General features: G+C 35.6%; 1 protein-coding gene and 2 pseudogenes across 2 annotated transcripts in view; 1 reads left to right on the forward strand and 2 right to left on the reverse strand.

The window, feature by feature from the left end:
- The window catches only part of GLG1 (golgi glycoprotein 1), a 118,236-nt gene that overhangs the window by 36,488 nt on the left and 58,154 nt on the right, over window positions 1–23,594 (reverse strand). For both annotated transcript variants that reach the window (XM_031680825.2, XM_015241910.3), the window contains exons 2-4: window positions 14,559–14,591; window positions 8,355–8,441; window positions 4,022–4,237 (exon numbers count right to left, since the gene is read on the reverse strand). In XM_031680825.2, coding sequence (XP_031536685.1) covers window positions 4,022–4,237; window positions 8,355–8,441; window positions 14,559–14,591 — 336 coding nt within the window. The remainder of the gene's footprint in view (window positions 1–4,021; window positions 4,238–8,354; window positions 8,442–14,558; window positions 14,592–23,594) is intronic.
- Window positions 14,866–15,239, forward strand: LOC102531389 (large ribosomal subunit protein eL36-like; annotated as a pseudogene).
- LOC102545827 (STING ER exit protein pseudogene) lies at window positions 21,746–22,893 on the reverse strand (annotated as a pseudogene).

Here is a 23,594-nt window from a genome sequence, read left to right on the forward strand (position 1 = left end):
ATAGCAAGGATACTAACATTTTAAAACTCTCACCACAGTAAACTTCAAATGAATATCATTTAGTTAAAAAAAGAAAAGTTAATTCAACATATAATAGCTTATGGATATTCTGTTGAGAAATAGGGTGGGAACCAACCACATTGTAGAAGTTATAGAAAACTCCCTTAATAATCTTCACTTAGAATATAACACTTTCATACTACAAATGGAAATACAGACCCTGGGGAAATTAAGTATAGTTCAGTTTGCACTAGAAACAGGAACTTGACTTTTTAAAGCTTAAAATGCTAGAAAAATTTAAAGAAATTACATCAGCCCAATGCACTGATAATAGTTCATGTCAATACTGAAATAACGCTGCAGAAATCTCTGTGCATTACCTCCAAGGCTAGGTATAGCCCCAATAATAGTGCTTTTAGTCAAGTTAAAAAAACAAATCACAAAATCCACTGAGAAAAGATGTTATAGAGACCCTCTTTCTCTTTCTTTCTACTTTATACGGTCCACAAAGATCCCAATATGTACAATCTGTAGTGTAATATTCACTTTGATGCTCTGGATTTATCTTAATGTGATTTTAAAAGATTACCATCATTTAGACAAACTGCTTCTGAGAGCTTTCTAAAAACCAACTAATTATCTTTACTTGTACATCGCATCAACTCCATAGCAAGAATAAGCATTCATTCAAAATACAAAAAAAAGTTTCCTCTAAATATTTTCTATTCAAGAGTCCTAATCATTTATACTCAGAAGACATGCTTCAATAACTTATAACCATTAATACAGTAAACCAAAGCAGCAGAAAATACAGTGCTATCATTTACTGACACATACATATGCATACAAAATCTTGTTATAGTAAAATACTATGCTTATGCAATCATCTGTATATAATAAAAAAAGATTCCTAACACCAGGTAGGGAAACATCTACTTTAAACAAAATTTCAATTCAACAAAAAAATGCACTTTTTTTTTCCATTTTGTTGTTAAGAGGGTTTGATCCATGGCACATTAACTTCCAAGCATTTCCATGAAAATGTTCATGTTCTCTCCTAATATACCTATGACAACGGGATAAGAGCTGTGATACATTGTACAGATGAGTAAACAGAAGCCTAGAAGAATTTATCAACTCATCCAAGTTGCAGAACCTAAGGCATCTAGCTAACAGTCCACTGTTTATTGTTACAGATCGTGGGGTTCTATGAAACTCCCACAATTTGTATGTGGGTTTTGTATGTTTTTCCTGAGGAGAGTTCAAAGCTTTCATTAAATTTTCAAAAGGCTTGCTGATCCCAAAAGACCAGGAAGCACACTATTCCAGCAGATTCTTGTGCCTTCCTGTCCCCAATCTGTACCTTAACCTTCTCACTAGCTGTATGATTCTAACTAATGCTTAGAGACCTATATGATCAAAAAGGTCTTTTGGAGAGTAATTCAGAACAGATAAAACTCCGAAGGACAAGTGACAAAAAGATAAGGACAAAGAGAAAAGTAGACACAAACCCTAGAAATCCAGAATAAGACTTATATTTCCTTCCTAATTTATCAGTGACACTCAAGCTTGCCTAACTTTAGCACACTTAGGAGAGCCCTACCCATTTCCACTTCCCAAAGGAAAAATAAACTTATGATAACACAGATTTGGACAGAAGTATATAAGTTATTTACTATTTATAGTATATAAGAGGTTATTATAAATATGATTTATAAAATAATGTCCTATATCAAAATTTAGTAGCCCATAACTTACTGAGATGCTCACTAGCATTAGGTCTGAATCATAAAAAAGAGTTTGAAAATAATAGCATGATACTCAACTTTGAAGATTTGGAGATCTGTTCTTTCATTTTAACAATATTTATTTAGAAAAGCCTAAAGGTTTTATTAATATATAGTCTTTGTTCTAAAATTTACATATATTAACATTAAAAAAATCATTATAGTTTTGAAATCATGACATTTATATGTTCATACAGAGGCAGGGTACAAACAGATTAACCATGACCCCTCACCTCTGACCCTTGGAAGTCAGTTCAAAGTCAGTTACAAAGGAGTTTGCAAGCTTCCGGGCAACAAATTTGAGGCTGATGAGCCTGTTCTCTTCTGTGGTCAGAAGCTGATTCATTAATTTCCAGGATTATTTTCTTCTCTAAATAACTGGCTTCAGAGAAGTAAACTATAGTGAGCAAAGGCAAGGAAGGGCTGAGAACAGGCCAGGCTAATTTTTAAACTTAGCTGTGGCACCAGAGTGGATTATATAGAAAGAAACTTGCTTTTTTCAGAAGTGCAGGCATGAGTCCATCTAGGGTGCTAGGGTGGGGGCCTGGTATAAAAAGAAATTTATCTAACTGGCAGGTACAGCAAAAGATAAAAAGGACCAAAATTTGCATTTGAATGGCCTATAAAAACATTTTTGGTTATTTTAACAAAGCTAAAAATACAATTTTTACTGTCAAGTCTCTGGGATTTGGCACTACTATTTTCTGCCATCATTTAATGTATTTAATGCCATCAATCAATGTAGACTTAGTAACTCATACATGTAGCTACAAGCAGAGTTAGTTTTGTTTTGTTTTGTAAGCAGGTTTTATATTGACAATTCAGATTGTTACTGGGAAGGGAATCAAATTCCGTCTTGGTGGGCAATAGGGAAGAACAACTACAAAGAGAGGTGAATTGTAATGGTCTATAGCATGGACCACTGATCACAAATATGAAAAAGTGTCATCACTGATTGCTGAAAAGTAGGTCTAGAACACTTACGTGAAGATTTTAAAGAGATTGAGGTTTAGAATTGGATATAATCTCCAATACCCTAAGTAAAGTCAGAAGAGCTTCCTGAATTATCAGTGTGACTTAAATGCTTTTGTCCCATTTTTCGAGTGTGCTGGGGAAAAAAAGAATCTGCCTTCTTTATTAAAACTGGCCTTTCATTAGCTGCCTGAAAGTTGTATGCCAAGTTCACAAAGCTCTCAAGACTGACTCAGAGGTGCCCTATGAAAGGGCCAGGGCCCTGTGCTGGTATGAAGCAAAGGGCATTTGGTGACAGCCAGACAATAACCAGCACTCAAACCTTCATTTGAACTGGTACGTGCAGTTCCAGCATTCCAACCCCACGTATCCCTGGTCAGTGATGGAAGCCTGCAAACCACTGTGCTCTGATAAAATAGAGGGCAAAGAGACAAATGGATTTTGTTTTCTGTCGTATTTCCTAAAGAGCAGATTAATGAGCAGTGGCAATTAAAAGCCGATGGCATACACAGGTCTCAGACTACCTCTCCCACTGGCATCTGCTTCTTTTCAGCAGTTCTTTCATTTCTGCTGAGCAAACAAATGCGGCATAAACCTGGCTGAACCTCCATTATGACCTTCTGGACAACGGACTAATCAGGACAAAAATAAGATCAGATATAATTAAGGAAGAAGAAACTACGTAGTTATTTTCTTTCCTGTCTTTACTAAAATTAGTTCTCCTGAGATAAAGATAACAATATTATGTAGTACCTTTATTTATGTAGTACATTTATGTAGTAACTTTCTTCTGACAAGCTATAAGTACCTTCATGTATCTTTAAATTTTCTAATATTTAAATACATACCTTCTTTTGTACTGATGTGCTTAAGTAATTTTTTTCTTTAGGGAAACAGTGAGGTATATGCAAAAAAAGGTCAGAGAACTCAAGTCTATTCTAATTCAACTACTCTTTCCACAAGACTACATAATGCTTTTCCAGAGGAACATTATAAATACCCAGCAACTGGTTTTGTATTTTTAAGATAACATTAATCTTAACTGATATTAATTCTTCTACTTCCCTATACACTACTGAAACATTTTCTTAAAAACAGATGAACTGCATTCACAGGTCGACCAGCCTTAGGTCTTAGGGCTGTCTGGACCTCAACTTTAAGTTCACCTCCAGTCCTATATTTTTCTTATGCTGGTTATACAAAAAAGCTTTTCTTTCATGAAGTTCTTAAGACCCCTTTGGTGAAACCAGTGTAGTAGATACCTTTTCTCCAAGCCGAATGCTGCCACATTTCAGAATGTTGATATCATTTTTACAGTCATCCATGAAGCCACAGATTAGACGGTAATCACTGAAAATGATGGCTGTCATCTTGGTGATATACTGGTGACACTGGTACTCAGTGATGTTGCCTCGGTGATCCACCAAGCAGGAAACCAAGTAACCTTTTCCAACTGGTTCATCAGCACACTCTTTGATCTGCTCAAAACAAAGTGGCTGTTTTACACAAGTATTCTATTCTCTTACCAAACAACCTTTAGGGAAGAGAGAATGCCTAATGTTTTCTTGTTGATTTTCCAATTCTACACTTGGAGGGGAAAAAAGGAAAACACTTAGAAATGCTTTGTTTTGCATAAATACAAAACAGAAATAGACTCATAGATATAGAATACAAACTTGTGTTTGCCAAGGGGGCAGAGGGTGGGAAGGGATAGATGGGATTTCAAAATTGTAGAATAGATAAACAAGATTATACTGTAAAGCACAGGGAAATATACACAAGATCTTATGGTAGCTCACATAGAAAACAATGTGACAATGAATATATATATGTTCATGTATAACTGAAAAATTGTGCTCTACACTGGAATTTGACACAACATTGTAAAATGACTATAAATCAATAAAAAATGTTTTAAAAAAAACAAATGCTTTGTTTTGAAGAAAATAGTGTGTCATGCCTGCTCAGATTGTGGTACTTTCTAGGAAATATCTGATTAATGCGTTTTGCAAGAGTATACATGCATATACAAATGCTTAGGTAGAACTCATGTTTAAGTGGAGTATAAAGAGCTTTTTAAAAATTTTAGCTTTAATACAAACTACTATATAAAAAAAACAGATAAACAACAAGGTCCTATGGTATAACACAGGGAACTATACTCAATACCTTGCAATAACCTATAATGAGAAAGAATATGTGTGTGTATATATATGGCTGAATCACTATGCTGTACACCAGAAACTAACACATTATAAATCAACTACTCTTCAATAAAAAAATCTCAGCTTTATTGAGAAAAACTATTAAAATGTATTTATTAAAAAGAGCTTTTAACATCTACAGCTTTAGAATGATTCTACTAAGAAGCCCCTTTATCCATGCAAAGAATGCAATGGATAGTGAGGAGATTAATCTAGGGGAAAAGTCTGGAAAACAGGTGCAGAACTGAAGTCTAGTTGCTTATCCCAAGTCAAGCGACACAGCAAACTATTGTTTGGTAAATCTAATGGCCAAGGGGAGGGAGGAAGGAATGCTTACTATTACTTCTTGACATGATATTAATGTGTTCTGAATTAACTATGGATTTAGACATGTGTTTTTGAACTTAGTAGAATTCCAGCTTCACCTCTGTGGTCTGGAACAGAAACATGTTTAAAATGATGTTCACTGTATTCTGGCAAGAAGTTTGGGAAGGGAAAGGCCCAAATCTGATTTGGATGGTTTAGACATATAATCTAGTGGATCAAGCACAGAGTGACTCCACATGGGTAGTGTTCCTGCAAAGTGCATCCAAAACCACAAGTGCTAATGAAGTTAAGCTAGCCAAAAAAATGCTGAAATTCAGGCATAAAAAAGTGAAATCCACTTATAGGGTTATAAGCTTGAATTACACAACAGAGAACGTTGTTTGGAAAAGCCTACTGCATTTGGAGAAATAAAAAACAAACAAAAATGGCAGTTTTGACAAGAGAAATGAGCCAAATGTAAATGTCTATTTCTAATACAAACAAGAAGGGAACGATTTATTGGTTTTTAAAACCAACAGAGACCATTCTTCACTATCACACCACCTATGGTAAATATGTACACAAGGCAAAACAAATATAATCTTCTTTTCCAAAAGGTGCTGGGTGAAGGACATACCACACAGTAATTGTCCTATATGCCACTGAGTCTCTTCATGTCTAACCCCAGTATCAAATCCAGAGCAAGTCAAAGACAGTTCAAGAGAGAAATCTGTGTTTACTTTTGAAGAAGCAAACTTGGGAAATTAAGTAAATAGTCTCAAACTGGCTTCAAGAGGCAACAGAGATCTTCAACAGTCAATAAACTGAATGCAACTCTTTCAGCTTAACCTTGAGCTTTTTTTTTTTTTTTTTGGTGACGCCTAAAAAGAGGGCTATGAATGCTTTCCAGGAAAAGTTTTTTTTCTTTTCTTTTTTTTAAAGCAAAACAGCATTAAATTTCAAAAGTGAAATAGCTGCTTGAAAAATCTCAGCATTTGTAATTCAACCATTGAAAAAAATCCTGCATTTAAAAAAACAAAAAAGACTAGTGGCAGGCACCTGGTTTTTAAAACTAAATGAAGTAGAAGTATTCATACAGGTGCTAATACTGGGCAATCAACAGTTTAAAAATGTGAGAAAAGACAGAGGGGAGAGTACAGCTCAGTGGTAGGGCACCCGCTTAGCATGTGAAAGGTTCTGGGTTCAATCCCCAGTACCTCCACTTAAAATAAAAAGTGAGGAAAGACAAAGAACACATTTTGAACTGGAGCCTCAACAAGAAATTAAATGTATATTTAGCTTCAATCACCTGAGATTTTACTGAAACACAGAGATGTAGTACCTATTTGTGTTTCAGTTCACCACCAATTACAATTGGATGTAGCATTTGAATTAAAAATTTATGCTTTTCTTCAATCACACTATTGGAGAAAAGTTTAATACAACAAAGAATATCTCTAAGATTAACAGCAAAAAACAGCATTAAATCAACATACTTATGAATGGGAGTAAACTCTGAATGGCTGGAGAGCAGATTCTTAAGGTGCCATTAGAAAAATGCTAAAGCCACTCTATTTTTGACACAAGACAGGAGGAAAGCAGGCAATATTTGACTCAATCATAGAAATTAAAATAAAAGGATTGGTTTGCCATATTTTTATGATGTTGTTTTCCTCCATAGAAGTAGGATTCCAAAATCAAGAAAGAAGGTAAGAGGGAAGATGTAGAATAAAATGCTTTGTTGGCAATTATGTTCTTCTGGATATTTAATTTTCCCGACTCCAGTATAATCTCCCTCTAGGTAGGGAGAAGTGCCCCTGTTGCTTGAATCTTTCATAAAATCATAATACCCCAAAAGGTTATAGAGAGTTATCATTACATATACATTATGAGCAAGTCAGTTTTATTTTAGATATAGATAGATGGACAGACAGACCGACCGACAGACAAAGCCAGCAAAGGGTGAACTTATCCTGATGAATATACATATTCTCTGAGCTAAATTTCCACAGCGGGTATGTATAGCTAGTCACATAGCTAGCTAAGGGAATTTGAGGTACAGAATACTGAAGCTAGAAGCTGAAGATCAATGTTTTAAAATAAGCTCTTCTGTTCTGAAACCCCAACATATATGAAGAAGGGTCACTGCTTTAAAAGAATAAAGCATATCTGATCCAGTAGTAGAAGGTTAGAGGAAGAAAACAGGTTCTACAAGATCCCATAATGATGCTGTGAGGAACATAAGCTGAGGGCTTATCTAGTTGGAATAGGGTCTTCCTCAGGAGCTCAGGAGAAAATGGTCCTGACTTAAGTCATCAATAGGGTAGTATGAGGAAAGATCTATAGGATACAAGATCTGTGATTATTAACATTGAGTTACAGAAATAACAACTATTGTCTTTGTGATTCGTTCAGCATGGAGAAATCTCTGGCTTTGTGGAATTTCTATTACTAATTCTAAAAAACAAATTAAAATAAGAATTTAAAAAAATTCAATGTAACAATTTTCACTAGTATTATTTGATATTTACATTGAGACAAGAGAAATAATTGAAAAATACCCCCAATTAGCACCCACACAATGTTATACATTTTCATTATTTTTGTCAATGTCCATTTATAACAATATATACAATCTTTTTACAAATCTTTTTAATGCTAACTCCTATTATTTGAAGCATATGCTTCTGTGCCTCAAATGGTCCAAATGCATAGACAAAACGCTTAGGAATGTTTATGAGTCTCATGGGGAAACCATTTTGATATGCCTCAGTCATATGCAGATTGTACAATGTGTGAGAGCACTGATTTATGACAGAAGCAATTGTATTCTCTGTTTCGGGACAAAAATAGCCTGATTCCAACTTGTGCGAATCAATAGCATCCTACCGTAAGTGTAGGTGAACGTTAAGAATAAGAAGTCTTATTACACCCCCTTTAGCCTATCTCTCAACCAATACATATGTGAATTCCAAGAAAAATAAAGTAACAATCAGCCATTCCTCCCTTAATGACTGGTCTGGTCAACAGATGTGATTTTCTCCTCTAAGCCATTAAATATCCATAAAATTCTTTCACAACCTACCTCTGATATGGTAGATTTGCAAACCTCTCTGGCCACAGATTCAAATTTGGGATCTGTAGTTAGATTCAGCTTATAATTCCACAACAACTAGGTATAACAGAAAAAAACTCCAGTTAGGACAGTATGAAATGTATCATCAATGGTTACTATAAATGATAAAATTCCATTATACAGAGTCAGATAAAGCATATTTACACTTCAGTTAATGAATAAAAAGTAAGGTCACTATATTTACAGATATAAGGGAAAAATGTGTAGACAAATAAGACACTACCACTCAGGCATACTTTTTTATATTTTTACTTAAGGACAAATTTTTTTAAGTCAAGAAAAAAATTAAAATGAAAACCCCTGATAAGTGTTTAAGAGAAAGTATGAATAGATTGTATAAGTGAAATTCTTCTTAAATCAAAAACTTTAATACAGAAGTTCAGATTTGGTGGGTTTAGTCACAGATTTCACAATCAACAGGGCTTTTCATTGATCAATTTCTTGAAGGAGAGTTGTCGAGACTCTAGTTTCCAGGCATATCTACCTTTATTCCTCTAAAATCCTCAACTTGATACATATACAATATGGCCTATTTTACACAACTATTTTACCATGTCTTAAAGTATGAAATCTCTAAAGCCATTACTACTCACAGGTGAGGTTGAATATTACTTTATCTTTGCAGCTGCAGTTAAAATTTTTTAATACATGATTCAATTTCTGAAAAGTAACAAGAATGAGTCCTTAAACTCTGCTCAGACAGAGAAACAGAGCAGGGGCTTTGTATGATGTAGAAGAGGAAAAGATTTGTGGGGTGGAGGGCAGTTCACAAGACTTTCTCTCAGACTGCTACACTCCAAGACTAAAGAATACAATCATTCACTGATTCATTCAAACATCTGCTTAGCACTTCTTATGATGTACCACACACAGTCTAATCTCAAGGGCTTTACAGGCTACTACAGGAAACAGAAGCGAATGTTAGGAACTGGGGGATAAAACAGGAGGAGAAAGACAAAGACTGCCCAGTGGTGGCTATGGTCAATGGCAGGTAATGTGACTAAGAATTCAGTTAATGGCTCACAAGGCCCCACAGCAAGGAGGAGTACCCCAGACTGCAGCGGGGGGGTTGGTCAGAGAAGGTGCACCAAAGTGCTATCTAAGATGGAATCTAGAAGACTGGCAGTAGTTAGCCATATTAAAAGCAGTGGGGAAAACTGTTTTAAGTAAATAGAACAGTATGTATGGAAGCTCATCAGAATGGGAAGCAAGAAGTGTTTGAGGAACTCAAAGTCAAATGAAAGACTGACTCTGAGGAGGCAGGCCAGGGCCAGATCATAAAGCCTTTGTAAGCCATGTTTGAACTTTAACCCAAGAATAACAGAGAATCATTGAAAGGGGAATAAGGGAGTGACAGGACCAGATCTGCTTTTTAGAAGTAGAACAGAGGCTAATATAAAGTATATTAGGAACAAGTTAGTTCTGCATAGGAGTGCTAAGTAAGATTTTTGTGAAGAAATAAAATATAAAGAATGAGCAGGATTTCTTCTTCTGCCTCAAAAACAAACAAATGCAGTAAAAAGCTCTAATCTTCCAACTATTATCAATAAGTGAGTTTTCAGAAAAAGGAGTAAGAATCTGGCTACCATCTATAACAAAAGCTCTAAGACGATGGGATTTTGCCTTGTTCATCATCATATGCCCAGTGCCTAAAGGAGTACATGGAGCACAGAGACATTGATAGTCATTGAACAGATCAACAAAAGAACAAATCTATACCATGGTAAGTTCAACCAGTAGAACACATGAGGCCAAACAGAATGAATACAGGAGAAGCTTAGTTCTAACTGAAGCAATCTTAGGCCTCCTAGCTCCTCAGAAGTAGAGATGAATCCCATGATTCAAAAGCCAAGGTTAGTCACTGTAAATCACCTACACTTCAATTTAAAAAAAATTTTTTTAATTTAAAAATAAATGATGATGAATGCAAAAAAAAGACAGTTAGAATCTGACCATACTTTTTATTATCTATCAATCTATCTACTATTACTAAGTCAGTACATAGAAATTAATTTTTATATTTTAAGTTAAAGCAACACATTCTAATTCTGTATATATATCAATCAAAGATAGATTTAAAATGTCCTCCTATTGAGTGACTTGCAGCTGACCCAATGCCATATCTCTCATGTAAAAAAAAAAAAAAAAAAGAAAAAAGGAAGGAAGGAAGAGAAAAAGGAAGAAAGACAAAAGCTGTCTGGTACCTAGAAGATTTGGAGTGAACAGCAATAACTGTCAAAAAAATAAATACAAACCACAGAATATTTCCTTATTTTATCCAATGCAAACTCAGATGTCCTATAACTGGGCTAGAAACAAATGTTCTGTCAAAAACCATTCAGATAATCATTTAGATGTTTTGAATGTCTTTACTTTTAATTTGGAACTATATTTGTTCTGACAATAGGTATAAATTTCCTTATGTACAGGACTTCTCCCAGATAACTATGATACCACTGTCTAAGGCCAGTACCACAGAGTCTTGATAGCTGAAGCTTTGTACCAAAGATTTGAAATCAGGAAGTGTGAATCCTCCAACTTTGTTCTTTTTTTCAAAACAGTTTGGCTATTCTGGATCCCCTGCATTTCCATATGAATTTTAGGATCAGAAAATCAATTTCTTTTTTTTTCCTGGGGGGCAGGTAATTAGGCTTATTTATTTTTTAGAAGAGGTACTGGGGATTGAACCCAGGACCTCATGCATGCTAAGCATGCACTTTACCATTTGAGCTACCCACCCCTCTACCAGAATGTCAATTTCTGCAAAGTTGGCAGCAGAAATTTTGACAAGGATTACACTGAATCTCAATCAATTAGGGGAGTACTGCCATTTTATTTTATTTTACTTTATTTTATTTTATTTATTTTTAGTACTGCCATTTTAATGGTATTAGCCTTCTAACCCATGAAAACAGGATGCTTTTCCTTTATTTACACTAAGTCTTTTTCAGTTTTGTTCAAGGATGTTTCTATAGAGTTCAGTGTATAGTCTTACATTTCTTTTGTTAAGTTTATTCGTAAGTATTTTATTCTTTTTGGTGCTACTGTAAATGAAATTGTTTTCTTCATTTCATTTTCAGATTATTCATTTCTGGTCAACAAGAATACAACTGATTTGTGTATAGTAATCTCATATCCTGCAATAATCAGTCTAATAACAATGTTAGAACATTTCACATAATAAAAGCTTTAAAAAAAAATAAGCACAATTTAATCAAAAATTTTTTTAGTGTCTATTGAAAAGATGACAAAATTTTTCTCCTTCATTGTGATTAGTTTCTCAAATGTTAAATTCACCTTACAAGCAAGTATGGAATAAAATCAATTAAGTCTTGATATATTTCTGTTCTTATATTTTGGCTGCACTGAGTTTGCTACCTTTTTTTTTTTTAGTTTGCTACTAATTTGCTTAAGCATTTTTTCATCTATGGTTCACGAGTAACACTGGCCTATATATTTCTTTCCTTGTTATATCTTGTCAACTGATATCAATGTTATATTAGTCTGATAATATTAAAGGGGAAAATGTTTCCACCTTTTTTATTCTCTGAAAGACTAATGTTATTTCTTCCTTAAGTGTCTGTAAAATTTAACCAATAAATCCATCTGGTCCTGGAGTTTTCTTTATGGAAGATTTTTATTTACAGATTCAAATTTTTAAAAATAGGTTATTCCGATTTTCCACTTCTTGTGTTAGTTTTGGTAAGTTTGTTTTTCTAGGAATTTGTCCATTGCATCAACATTTTCAAATTCATTAGCCTAAAAATTGTTCATAACTATCTAATCTCTTGCTTAACAACAGTAATTCCTGGATTCCCTACTAGGTGGAAAGCTACTCAAATTAAAAATTTTGTTCCATTAACTTTAATGGGAAAAATTATAGTGCATTCCACCCCAACCTAAGCGTATTAGTTTAACAGGGCAGCCATAACAAAATACCACAGGCTGGGTGGCTTAAGCAACAAAAATGTACTTGCTCACAAATCTGGAGGGTAGAAGTCTGACATCAAGGTGTTAGCAGTACCAGTTTCTTCTGAAGGCTCTCTTCTTGACTTGTAGATGTCCATCCCTTCTTCTGTGCCTGTATCCTAATCTTCTCTTTTTATAAGAACATCAGTTCTTCCAATTATCCTTCCTATTCTCCAGCCCTTTGCAGATCAGCTTCTTCCTGGACTTCTTTGTCAGATTCAGTCTATTAATAGATTTTGAGGACTTTTTCCTAATCTTTTGCTTAATAAATAAGATGCTATAACAAATACCCTTTTATAGACATATGCATTTTAAGTTGACTGCTTATAAATAAGTTTTTCTTATTTATATTTCTATCCATAGGCTAGAGCAGAGTTTAGCAAATTTTTTCAGAAAGGGCCAGAAAGTAAATATTTTAGGCATTGAGGAACCTATAGTCACTGTTGCAACTACTCAACCTTGTCATTATAACATGGAAAGCAGCTACACACAATATATAATTGAATGGGTATGGCTGTGTTCCAATAAAATTTGATGTATAAAAACAGGCAGCATCCAAGGCTAACCACAAAAGGTCAAAGAGTGGGCGGTGGCCCAATTCCTGGGAATCCCAGTCCCTTTACCAGGGTAGCTGTAATGGTCCTCCCACTGTTGGCATAAGAAGCTACTGAGCCCAAAAGAAAACTAGCAACACCATGCCTCCTGGTCGCATCTCTTGTTCCCTCGTCTTTGGAGATGGTCCGTACTGCCTATGGAGTGTGTCTCTACTTTTACTTTATCCTGAGCACTCAACCCCTACACCTCGTGGCCTTTCTCTTGCCTTCTCAAACAGCCTATGTATCTCTCTAAATAAATCTACCTTTACTAAAAAAACAAACAAGCAAACAAAACAGGCAGCAGTCTAGATTTGGCCAATGGGTAGCAGTTTGCTGACTGGTGGGTTAGGGAATGCTTAAATCCTCATATTCTTATCAATATTGTGTATTTATCACATTTTTAATATTTGCTAATGAGATGGATAAAAACTATATTCATTTTTCTTTTAATTTTCACGCTTTTATTTATGAGAGAATCAACTTTTTTGTTTACTGGACATCTTTTTCTTTTCCTGTGAATAGTTACATCCGTTGCCTGTTTACTAACAGCACTTATTATTAAAGAACGTAGTCCTTTCCATCCATGTTGCAAATTACTTTTTTATAACTTACACAACTCTTCAAAGACAAAAAACCTTCAAATCTCTCTTTTGAGTTTTTTAATGCAATCAGATTTATAAATCTTTTTCTCTTTAAATATTTTTTGAAGTTGTATCACATTTAAAAACCGTTCCCTCCGTTTATGTTTTCTTCTACTACTCCTTTGGTTTTACTTTTATTTTAAATCTGTGACCTACCTTGGTCTTCTTTAGAATAAGTAAGTAGTCAACTTAAGCAGCCAACCTGCTTCTCCGTTCTTGCAGTCTCCCATCCAAACTATCAAACAATGTAGTGACAGAGTAATTTACTCTACCACTGTCAGATACATAGCTACTGCTCTTTTAAGACACAACTCAAGTATCATCTCCACTACTGAGTCTTTCCTGACATCAATCCACCTCGGCAAAATTCATTTTTGTGTCCTGACTGTATTCTTACAGACTTCTGCAGAAACATCCAGTACTTTTTGCACAGATTTGACTTCACGTCAATCTCCTTTTAATGTTATACCTTATATAATATATTTAATATATTGATTATAATTATTTCTAGAGTTCTTTTCTGCTAACTTTAATATATGTCTCTATCTTCGAGGTGTTTACTTACGTGTCTCTAGTTTCTACGATACTGTTTGGCACATAGTAGATGACTGCATGATGACTAAACGAAACAACTTTAAAATATGGAACTCAAATTATAAATTGGATAAACAAACAAAAAAACACAATTATTTTCATAGGAGCTGTAACTGAAGAAAAATTTAAACTTAAATATATAAATGTTATTTGGCAGAGCCTCCTGGTTTCTACAACAGAGGAATATCTGTAGATTTTCCATGGCCCTTAAACAAGGTTAATAATCCTCTTGTTAAGATTAAGTGAATCTAAGAAAACATTATGCTTCCCAGAACAACAGGAAGAGCAACCCGGTATCTATCATCATATATATAAAGCACATATGGTGAAATTATGGAAAAATCCATACTTACATGATTGCAATCTGAAGAAATTTCATTTTCAGGCTAAAAGGAAAAAAAAAAGATGATGTTAAAAAAAATCTCTCAAGTTTTCAGACATCACCAAAATAAACTCAAAACAAGAAATCTAAATATCCAACTGAATATATTTCTTCAATATAAGGAGTAAAATGGGGCTTATGTATCTTTCAGATTGCTGAGGAGAAATATATCAGAAAAGCAGATGAGACATAATGCCTTCCCAATCAATGGTACAATCTGGAAACTGGGTAAACCGAGAAGAATCTACTAAAGAGATAAAACAATAGTGACATTCCGCCTCGGCAGCCATTGGAGAGAAGCAGCTATGGCTCTGAGCTACCCCATGGCCGTGGGCCTCAACAAAGGCCACAAGGTGACCAAGAACGTGAGCAAGCCGAGGCACAGCCGCCGCTGCGGGCGCCTCACCAAGCACACCATATTCGCGCGGGACATGATCCGGGAGGCTTCGCCCCTTATAAGCAGTGGGCCGTGGAGCTTCCCAAGGTCTCCAAGGACAAGTGGGCCCTCAAGTTCATCAAGAAACGGGTGGGGACACACATCCACGCCAAGAGGAAGAGAGGAGCTGAGCAATGTCCTGGCTGCCATGAGGAAAGAGGCCACCAAGAAGGACTAAGCCCCTCCTGTCTGCGCCTAATAAAACCTTTTCAGGGGAAAAAAAAAGTGACATTAAGAATCCTTACACGACACTTCATAATTCTGAAAGCTAAAATGGATCAAGCACAATACTTTCTTTAAAGAAAGTTAGATATCTGAAAAAACAGGCTTATTAAAGAGAGCAAAAAAGGTCCGACAATGATTTAAAAATTAGTCTTATGTCACCATTAGGTGAAGTGAGATGATGGGTACACAGGATCTCTATGCACTATGTTTGTAACTTCCAATGAGTCTATAATCTTACAAGTCTATAATTAAAAGTACAAGGTCAAAAAAACCAAATTATTTATATATTCCCATGAATATACTGCTTGTAAAGTCAGGTACACATACCAGAGATAAAATGAACTTTCAATTCCATGACAAAAAAGGTAGACTGGGTTATGCCTAATACTGCATAGCTTTGCAATACACATTTCCTTTAGTTTCCTTGTTCACATCATTAAAGGAGATACAACTGTCATAAAACACATCACAATAAAGCACCATTTCTTTTGAGTTTCCAGAGCATTTCAACCTGTTCAAACAAAGTGAATTCTGCATCCCTTATATGAAATATTACCCACGTAGGTTGTAAAAGATGTCATTTTCAAAATAAAAAATTCTTCCTATTCAAGGATAGAAATAAGGCAATAAAAGAAAATAGCAAATATTAACAAACTAAAAGCAGTCTTACCACTTCACGAAGGAAAAGATTTCAAGGGAGCTATTCATTCCACTGCAGTATATAGCAGGCATTAATACTAATGTACAAATTCATTTTTGTACTTACTTACAAAATATTACATTAAAACTGATTTTAATTAGACTGCTAGGTAATCATGAGATTGTAACACGCCACCTCTGAACTTTCTCCTTCCTTGTCTAAGTAAGAATAGAAATTTTAATGCTTTACTGAAGTGTCTTTCTAAGTCTCAGAAATCAACCTCCCTATCATTAGTTAATTGCGCTTAACTCTGTTCCTTTCACTTCAATTCGAAGTGCCTAACTTACAACCTTTAACAGTTTCTTAGCAAGAATGCTTTATTTTGTTTAGGTATTTTTACCTTATCTTTTTTAAATCTATCCCTTCATTTTTTCCCCCTAGTCAGTCAGCAATTTTAGCTCTTTCTCAAAGCACAGAAGGCAATTAATCACTATCATATCTACCTGTGTTCATGTCTATTAAATGATAACTCTGGATTAAAGGGGCATTCTTGAAAGAAACTCAGAGCACTGGAGAATTTTTGAAATAACGAAGTCAAATAAGATTTAAATTACCCATGGAAAAAAAGTGTTGCCATGTTTACAGTCCATGGAACTTATATTAGCAAGCTAATGATTGTTTTAATGGCTTGCTTCCCTACAGTGGTAGACTGGATTATTTCCCCCAGTTTTCCACGCCTCTTTAATAGGATTTGACATTCAGGTCCTTTGCCCTTTAATTCTGCACAGCCTCCTGCTGTGGACTGCGTATATACCCTGGTCCACTGATGTTGGGGTAGGCTGCTGACTTGCTTTGGCCAATGGGATTTGAGCAGGCATAATACAAGCATAGGCTTTAAATGTGCTTGGGTGGTTTGGCTTGTACTCTCATACTCCTGCCATTCTCCATGAGAGGAACATGTACAGGTAGCTGCTAGTACAAGGATAAGGAGAGACATGTGGAACAGACCTAAACCTAACCTGCAGCCCAGAGCAGAGCCACCCCAACTGACCTGCACAGCCACGAGCAAGAAAAATAAGTATTTGTCATTATAATCCCTTGAGATTTTGAGGGTGTTTGTAATGATGGAAAAAAATGACTAATATGCCTATCAAGCAAATAAAATAATAAAAATCCCAAAACCTTTAAGTTGTAATTGGTAACTGTTATGATCTAATTTAGTGAATTATATTATTAAGTGCAAAGTACTGCACCTTTCATGAAAGAATGACACAATCCACAGAGACACAAATGAACTGTAAATCTGGAGACCAGTGTTTGATTTTCACCTCTTTCGCTGTCTTGATTTGCAACTGACAATAAACTGGTCTTTTTTCTTCTTTCTTTCTAAATTTAGTTTCTCTAAAGGGAGGATGACAATATAGAAACGCCATCAGAACAAGGCTATGATATCAAGTCACTAAGATTCACAGAACTGAACAGCTATAAAGGATTTTCCAGTGTAATTACAAATAATTATTCTCAGAGATTTAAAAGGGCCTTTAGAATCAAAGGGCATAGTAGTGGCTCAGAGGGACAGAACAGAGATATGCAAAATACAAAATATAAAGGAGTATATCCAAACAGTGGGAACATGAATAATGCCAGCACAAAGTAACTCTGACAAAGTATTTTTTTTAAATGCTATAGGTTAGCACTCAGCTATTTGATAAGAAACTAAAAGAAATCTCAAGGAACAAAAACAGATGTGGGTGATGACACAGGTCTGGTTCTGAGCCTGCACCATTCCCGTGAAGTCCCAATCAAGTCACTTCATCAGACATAGTATATTTCTGCAAAACTATAAACGCAGATATAGGCCTGATGATCTTTCATCTTAGAAGGTAAATAATATGGAGACTACCGTCAGAACTACTCAGGTAAACTAAGGCTGAGAATTTCTTCCTTTTGTTAACAATCATTGAAATAATACCCTGAAATGATCCCAAGGAACTAATCAACAAATAAACATTGAATAATTATGTGGTACTCAAAATTGTGTGAGGCACTGTTGTGGGACAAGGGAAGACAGATAAGACATTATCTCTAACCTCAGGTAGTTTACAATCCAGTTTTAGAAATAAAACTGTGAAATAAATTAAGCAATTAAGAAAGACCAGGGACTTGAGCTGGGCCTGAAAGATTACATTAAAAAAGTGATTTCCAACAAGGATGCAAGTTAGATGCCCCCCGGGGTTCAGGAAGAAAATAATAGAACCTCTCTTTTTTTCAAAAAGGTCATCATTTAACACATATTTTTAATGTTTTTATAATACATCTGTTAGAACAATTCATATTTTATGACCACCTATATATCTACAAGGGTGTGCTTAATAATTTTTTCAAATAGAGGATTAAGATTGAAACCTTTCTTCTAATCAGGAGTCCTACCCTAACCCTCACCCCTTCAAATCAGAGGGAAAGTGCTGGCTCCTAGCTTGCGGAAGCATCAAATTAGAAGCTGAGCTTTGCCACATTATTAGCTGCTCTCTATTACTCCGGAGACGGAAATCTGGACTTCAAAAAGAAAAGTCTCTTCATCAAGTGTTTCCTCACTGGAAATAAAATAACTGTACTCTTAACAATGGAAAGATAGGAGGAGAAAAATTTATAAAAAGCCTCATAAATAGCTTTCTGTTAAATTAATAATCAAACTTTGGAGAAGGAACTGAAGTTACATATATTAGTATAATAAATTATTATGAATAGAGGAAAGAGAAAAAGAAGAAAAGTGACACACACTCCCCCCTCAATCTTAACACAGCAGTGACTGAAACAGAGAAGGAACTCAACACTGAAGAATGATGCGGCAGTAATACTGTAAGAGACAAGCACCGAGTACTTGGAGACACCTGCCTGACTCCAATAAAGAATGTGATGAGTGTAGCAGAAAAATAGTACAAGTTGTCACTTATCTGAGCTAGGTGCTACATTTATTTCTTATAACATGATGGACTGCAAGAAAAATAGTACTGTATCCAACTTACCTATAAAGATACTGAAGTACAGAGAAACTGAGTGATGTGATCAAAGACACATTGCTAGCAGACAGCAAATCTGGAATTACTGCAATAATAATAAATGGTAACTAATGTTTATTGTGATGCTTTCACCTTGACACTCTCCCCAAAAGGGTTGGTAGGTCAGGCTGAACACAACGATGAGGGGCCTTTGGGAGGTGCAAGAAAAAGAAAGTAAATAGGATGAATAAACAGAACTAGTGCTCAAGAGTGGTCTGTTTGACAGCTACTGATGAATTTAGATGCTGGCAGTCAGGGTAAGAAACTAGATCAACTAGAGATCTGAATTATAGCCCTTTGAATAACCATAACAAGTTATAAAAAAACTTTGCTTAGTTCATTTGGCTTTTCTATATCAATGATGTAAATGTTTTGGATATTATTGTACTTTAATCTCCTAACTGAGTAAGCCAAAGGACATAGTTCATTTTAAGGCTTAATACCCCTAGCCCTTCCGTTAAGTTCTATAAATTCAGAATGGGCTTTAGGGGATAGAATCATGGGGAAAACAATAACAGACTAACAGAAGTGTTTTGCTTTAGGAGCTCTGTGATTCTAGGTGTGTTGCTTTACTTCTCTAGGCCCCTGAAGACAGGCTTCAGACTAGAACAGGGATTTCTCCACCAAGGATCCATGACAGACTTTAGAAGTGAGACTGTCTTGAAACTGAATGTAAACTTTTGTGTGCAAGTATATTTTCCTGAGAAGAGAATACACAGCTGTTACCATAGTCTCAAATAAGACAAGAAAAAATGAAGAAACACTGGTCTAAAATACTTGATATTCTTTCCAGCTATCTGAGTCTATATAACTTGAGATAGGAATTTTCAATTACAAGTATTTGTTGTATTCCACATCTTTTAACGCAGATAATTTGCACATTATGATTATGATTTCCTACTACTTCATTTTAATCATTCTCTACTGGCTGAAGTCACAACAAATAGGTTTCAGGACACATTACTGAAAAGCCTGAGTCTGAATGGTCTCAATTAAATCAACCATCACATTCACTTAAAAGGATGATTTTTACAGAAAGTCTTAAGTCTGGAACTCTGATTTCCCCAAGGCAAACAGACTGAGTTAATGAGTCTGGCAGGGGAAATTAAAGGAGTCACAAAACTAACTTGGATGTTGTCCAAGTTTCTGAAACAGAAATGCATGGGAGTAAGATTGCATCGAAAATATGGAACATTCTATAGTTACACTGACTGAAATTGAACTACCCACCAGATCACACCTGGTACTAAATTAAGTGGCAACAGATTCTGTTTATTAATTATCTTGGAGAAAACAAACAAAAAAATGTCAACAGTATCGGTGCTTTGATGGCCTTGCAAAAATCTGAAGGCTAGGCAACAACTTAATGCTTCCTTCTGATTAGAAACATTTTGCTGTAGTAGTACATAAATTCTTCTTCTGGGAGTTTATTCAGTAAGAATCCAGTAAACTCCCAATTATGTAAGCAATTCATTTATTAACTTGGCCCAAACCATCACCCTGCTGCCCATCATAAACAAGCAAACTGAATATAACACAGTTGGTAATTACATAAACTCAGTCTTTCAGTCTCGGCAAACTTTCTGTGAGCAGGTATAAACTAGATCTTAACTCTCAGTCAGATTCATAACTAAATTCCTCTTAGTGCCTTAGTCTGGCTCAATCAGAATTAATTTTACTTGTATCCAGGGAGAGCTGCTAAGTATTGTTTTTCCAAAAGGACAGTGATCAACATAGGTTTGTGCCCTCCGACAATGCTCTGATTTACTGAAGATTTTTTTCTTGTATGATTCTTTGACATTTGCCCATCTTTTCATAAAGGATTTACTGTACAGGTCCAGTGGGAGATAAGAGAAGGTATGAGACAGAGTTACAGATGCTGGCTCTCAAGTAAATCTGTGTGGTAGAGGAGGTAAAACGTGAGGCCATACCTATACATATCATACAAAGTTGAATGTGGAGTTGAGGGGACCAATATTTTAAAGAACTAAAAAAGTACCACGACCCCTCATGAATTAGGATGACAGAAATCAGAGAGAGTCTAATGGAGGAGGGAACATTTAAGTTCAGCCTTAACAGAGCATAATGTGGTGATATGATACTGTGTGTAGGCTGCAGAAGATGAGGTGGAGGCTGTGCAGGGCAGAACACTAAGAAAGGCATAGGAGGAGTCGGAAAGGTATGTTCTGTGCAGATGGCTGAGACCTGAGGAACGCTATGGTGGTCTTTAGGCTTACATATTTGGTATCTCCTAATATGTGGCGGGATAACTACAAATTTTGAATAAAATCCCAACATTGGTTCAGTAACAGTTTGTCATAGTCCAAATTAATATGTTATGTTAAACACAACAGAGAGTGGTGATTTAATTTACTGTTATTTACCTGTGTGTTTCCCCAGTGGGTGGTGGGGCAGCAACTGGTAAATACTGTATAGTTATTCCTTTTTAAAAAATTTTTAAGCATTTTATTAACTTTGAAGATGGAGTAAGAAGAGCTACTTTAGAAACTGGAGACATTCAAGCAGTGATCTATTCATAGAGTTTCTACATAGCTCAAGAAGTTTACATCAAATGGAAGAAAAATAAGACCTATCTACCATATACAGAATGATTCAGAAAAATCCATCTCCAGAAAGCAGGTTGAATGGATTCATAGACCTCACTGAATATAAGAGAATCAATGGGAAGCAACGTAAAGCCTTCTGCTGTGGCATAAAGGTAGGAATCAGTCCATGTAGTCTTTTTCCCTCCTGACCTAAATGTTTACCTCCAGTCTGGGTTCAGAGAAAGGTCCTGATCATTTGAACTGGTTGTCAGTCAAGGTCCCCTTCATGTTGGCTTTCTTGGCTCCTGTTCAGCCAGCTCCCGCAACCGCCTGTTGCTCAGGCCTTTGTGTTCTGGCTGTTTTTCAATCACTTTGGCATTCTGTGCACACATGTCAGCAACTTCCCTAGCTTCAATCTCCTGTTCCTATTCCTCTTCAACAACAGAAGACACAGAGACACAGTAGAACTTGCCTATGTCTTTAGTCTATTTGGTCATCATCACCTTCTTAGGAGGCTCTTGTTTCTGACTATACATACTTGTTTTCCCAAAATCCTGGCCAAACTTGACTACTGCTCCATCCAGAATGAAGCTCATAGGAGCATTCTTCAGCTAGGGGTGGCAGAAGAGTGGCAGTCCACACTTTGCACATTTCTTCCTGAACTGTCTTCAGTCCTCCAAAAGATACACTGTGTCCTCATCTTCTGTTACAAAACTTGTGGGCGTGTTTGGCAGCATCAGTCACACAGACCAATCCTGGGCCCTCATGGGTAATTTCTCTGAGAGTCCGGCACCAAGATCATCTGGCCACACAAGTAGTAGCAGATGTCAAGGGGCTTCTCACTGTTATCATATTCTGCCTGGTTGGAGGTGTTGGAGCAGACTACTGATCTAAACACTACTTTATTTAGGCACAGTTCAGTGAAACAGCCCAAAACTCAATGCCAAGAATAACATATAGTTACTTCTATAGGAACACGATACACTTTAAAGGGATAAAAAATAGACAAGACCTTCACAGTCAAATTAGTGCCCATTTATCCTTGATGCATCGACAGTCTCATATAATCACAGAGCAGTCAGAGAACTATAATGAGGTCAAGACTTACTTGCCTTGCATCTTTAAAATGAAAAATAGTCTCAATGTCCTTTAATTCTAATTATATATGTGTATTATAGTGAGAATTAGCAAATGGTTCTGTTCTAGTTCATAATCATAAATACTGGCAAGACTTTCAGCTTTCTCAAGTACTAATTCATTCATCTTCAACGAGGTTATATCCCTATTTTGTAAATATGAAAACACAATAATCTGGCTAATGACTGGACTTAATAGCTGACCAAAAAAAAAAAAAAAAAAAAGGACTAAGCAACTCTTCACTCACTGACAGAATGATCCATATCCATGAAGATGCTACTCTCCAAAATCTACTTTAAGTCAAATTACATCTTATTTTTGCCTAAGAAAACTCTACAACTAGTTAAAATGACCAAATGGAAATACTCAAAATTAATATAATTTATCATATTCTGTGCCCAGAGCAGGGAATGACAAATAAGGATATAGTAATCTAATTATTGAACAAAAAGCATCACTACATTATGTCAAAAAGGATACATGGTGGATTATGATTTCACAAGTCTTAAAGTTTATTTTAAAATGTAAATTATAAAAACATGTAATTTTCCCTACTGTAAGAAATATTGTGAACTCTTTCCCAAACCCCACTCTCATTTTACTATTATGAATTAGAAACAAAAATACCTATAAACTGTAGGAGACAGTCATCCTCAAAAGAATGTTTAGAGATATTTCTTTTCACATACAGAGCTCATTCAAACTTTTAATCAACTTTCCATTTGAGACTGCCCAATACTGATGAAATGTAGGGACTGTTTGTAATGACAAGCATTTTAAAATCCAATTATGGCCTTGCAAGGGCTCTGTCTCACTTCACCATTGTGAATGAATGAGTTTTTTGGGGGATTAAATCTTCCTCATGAGAGCCATCAGCAAAGAAGGAAAAGTTATCACCTACTAATTCATGTTTTCTCCCTAGGAGACAACTGAGAAATCTAGAATTAATTTTCGTGCTGGGGAG

The sequence above is a fragment of the Vicugna pacos genome, chromosome 9 (assembly GCF_048564905.1).
Source record: "Vicugna pacos chromosome 9, VicPac4, whole genome shotgun sequence".
NCBI classification, from domain to species: domain Eukaryota; kingdom Metazoa; phylum Chordata; class Mammalia; order Artiodactyla; family Camelidae; genus Vicugna; species Vicugna pacos.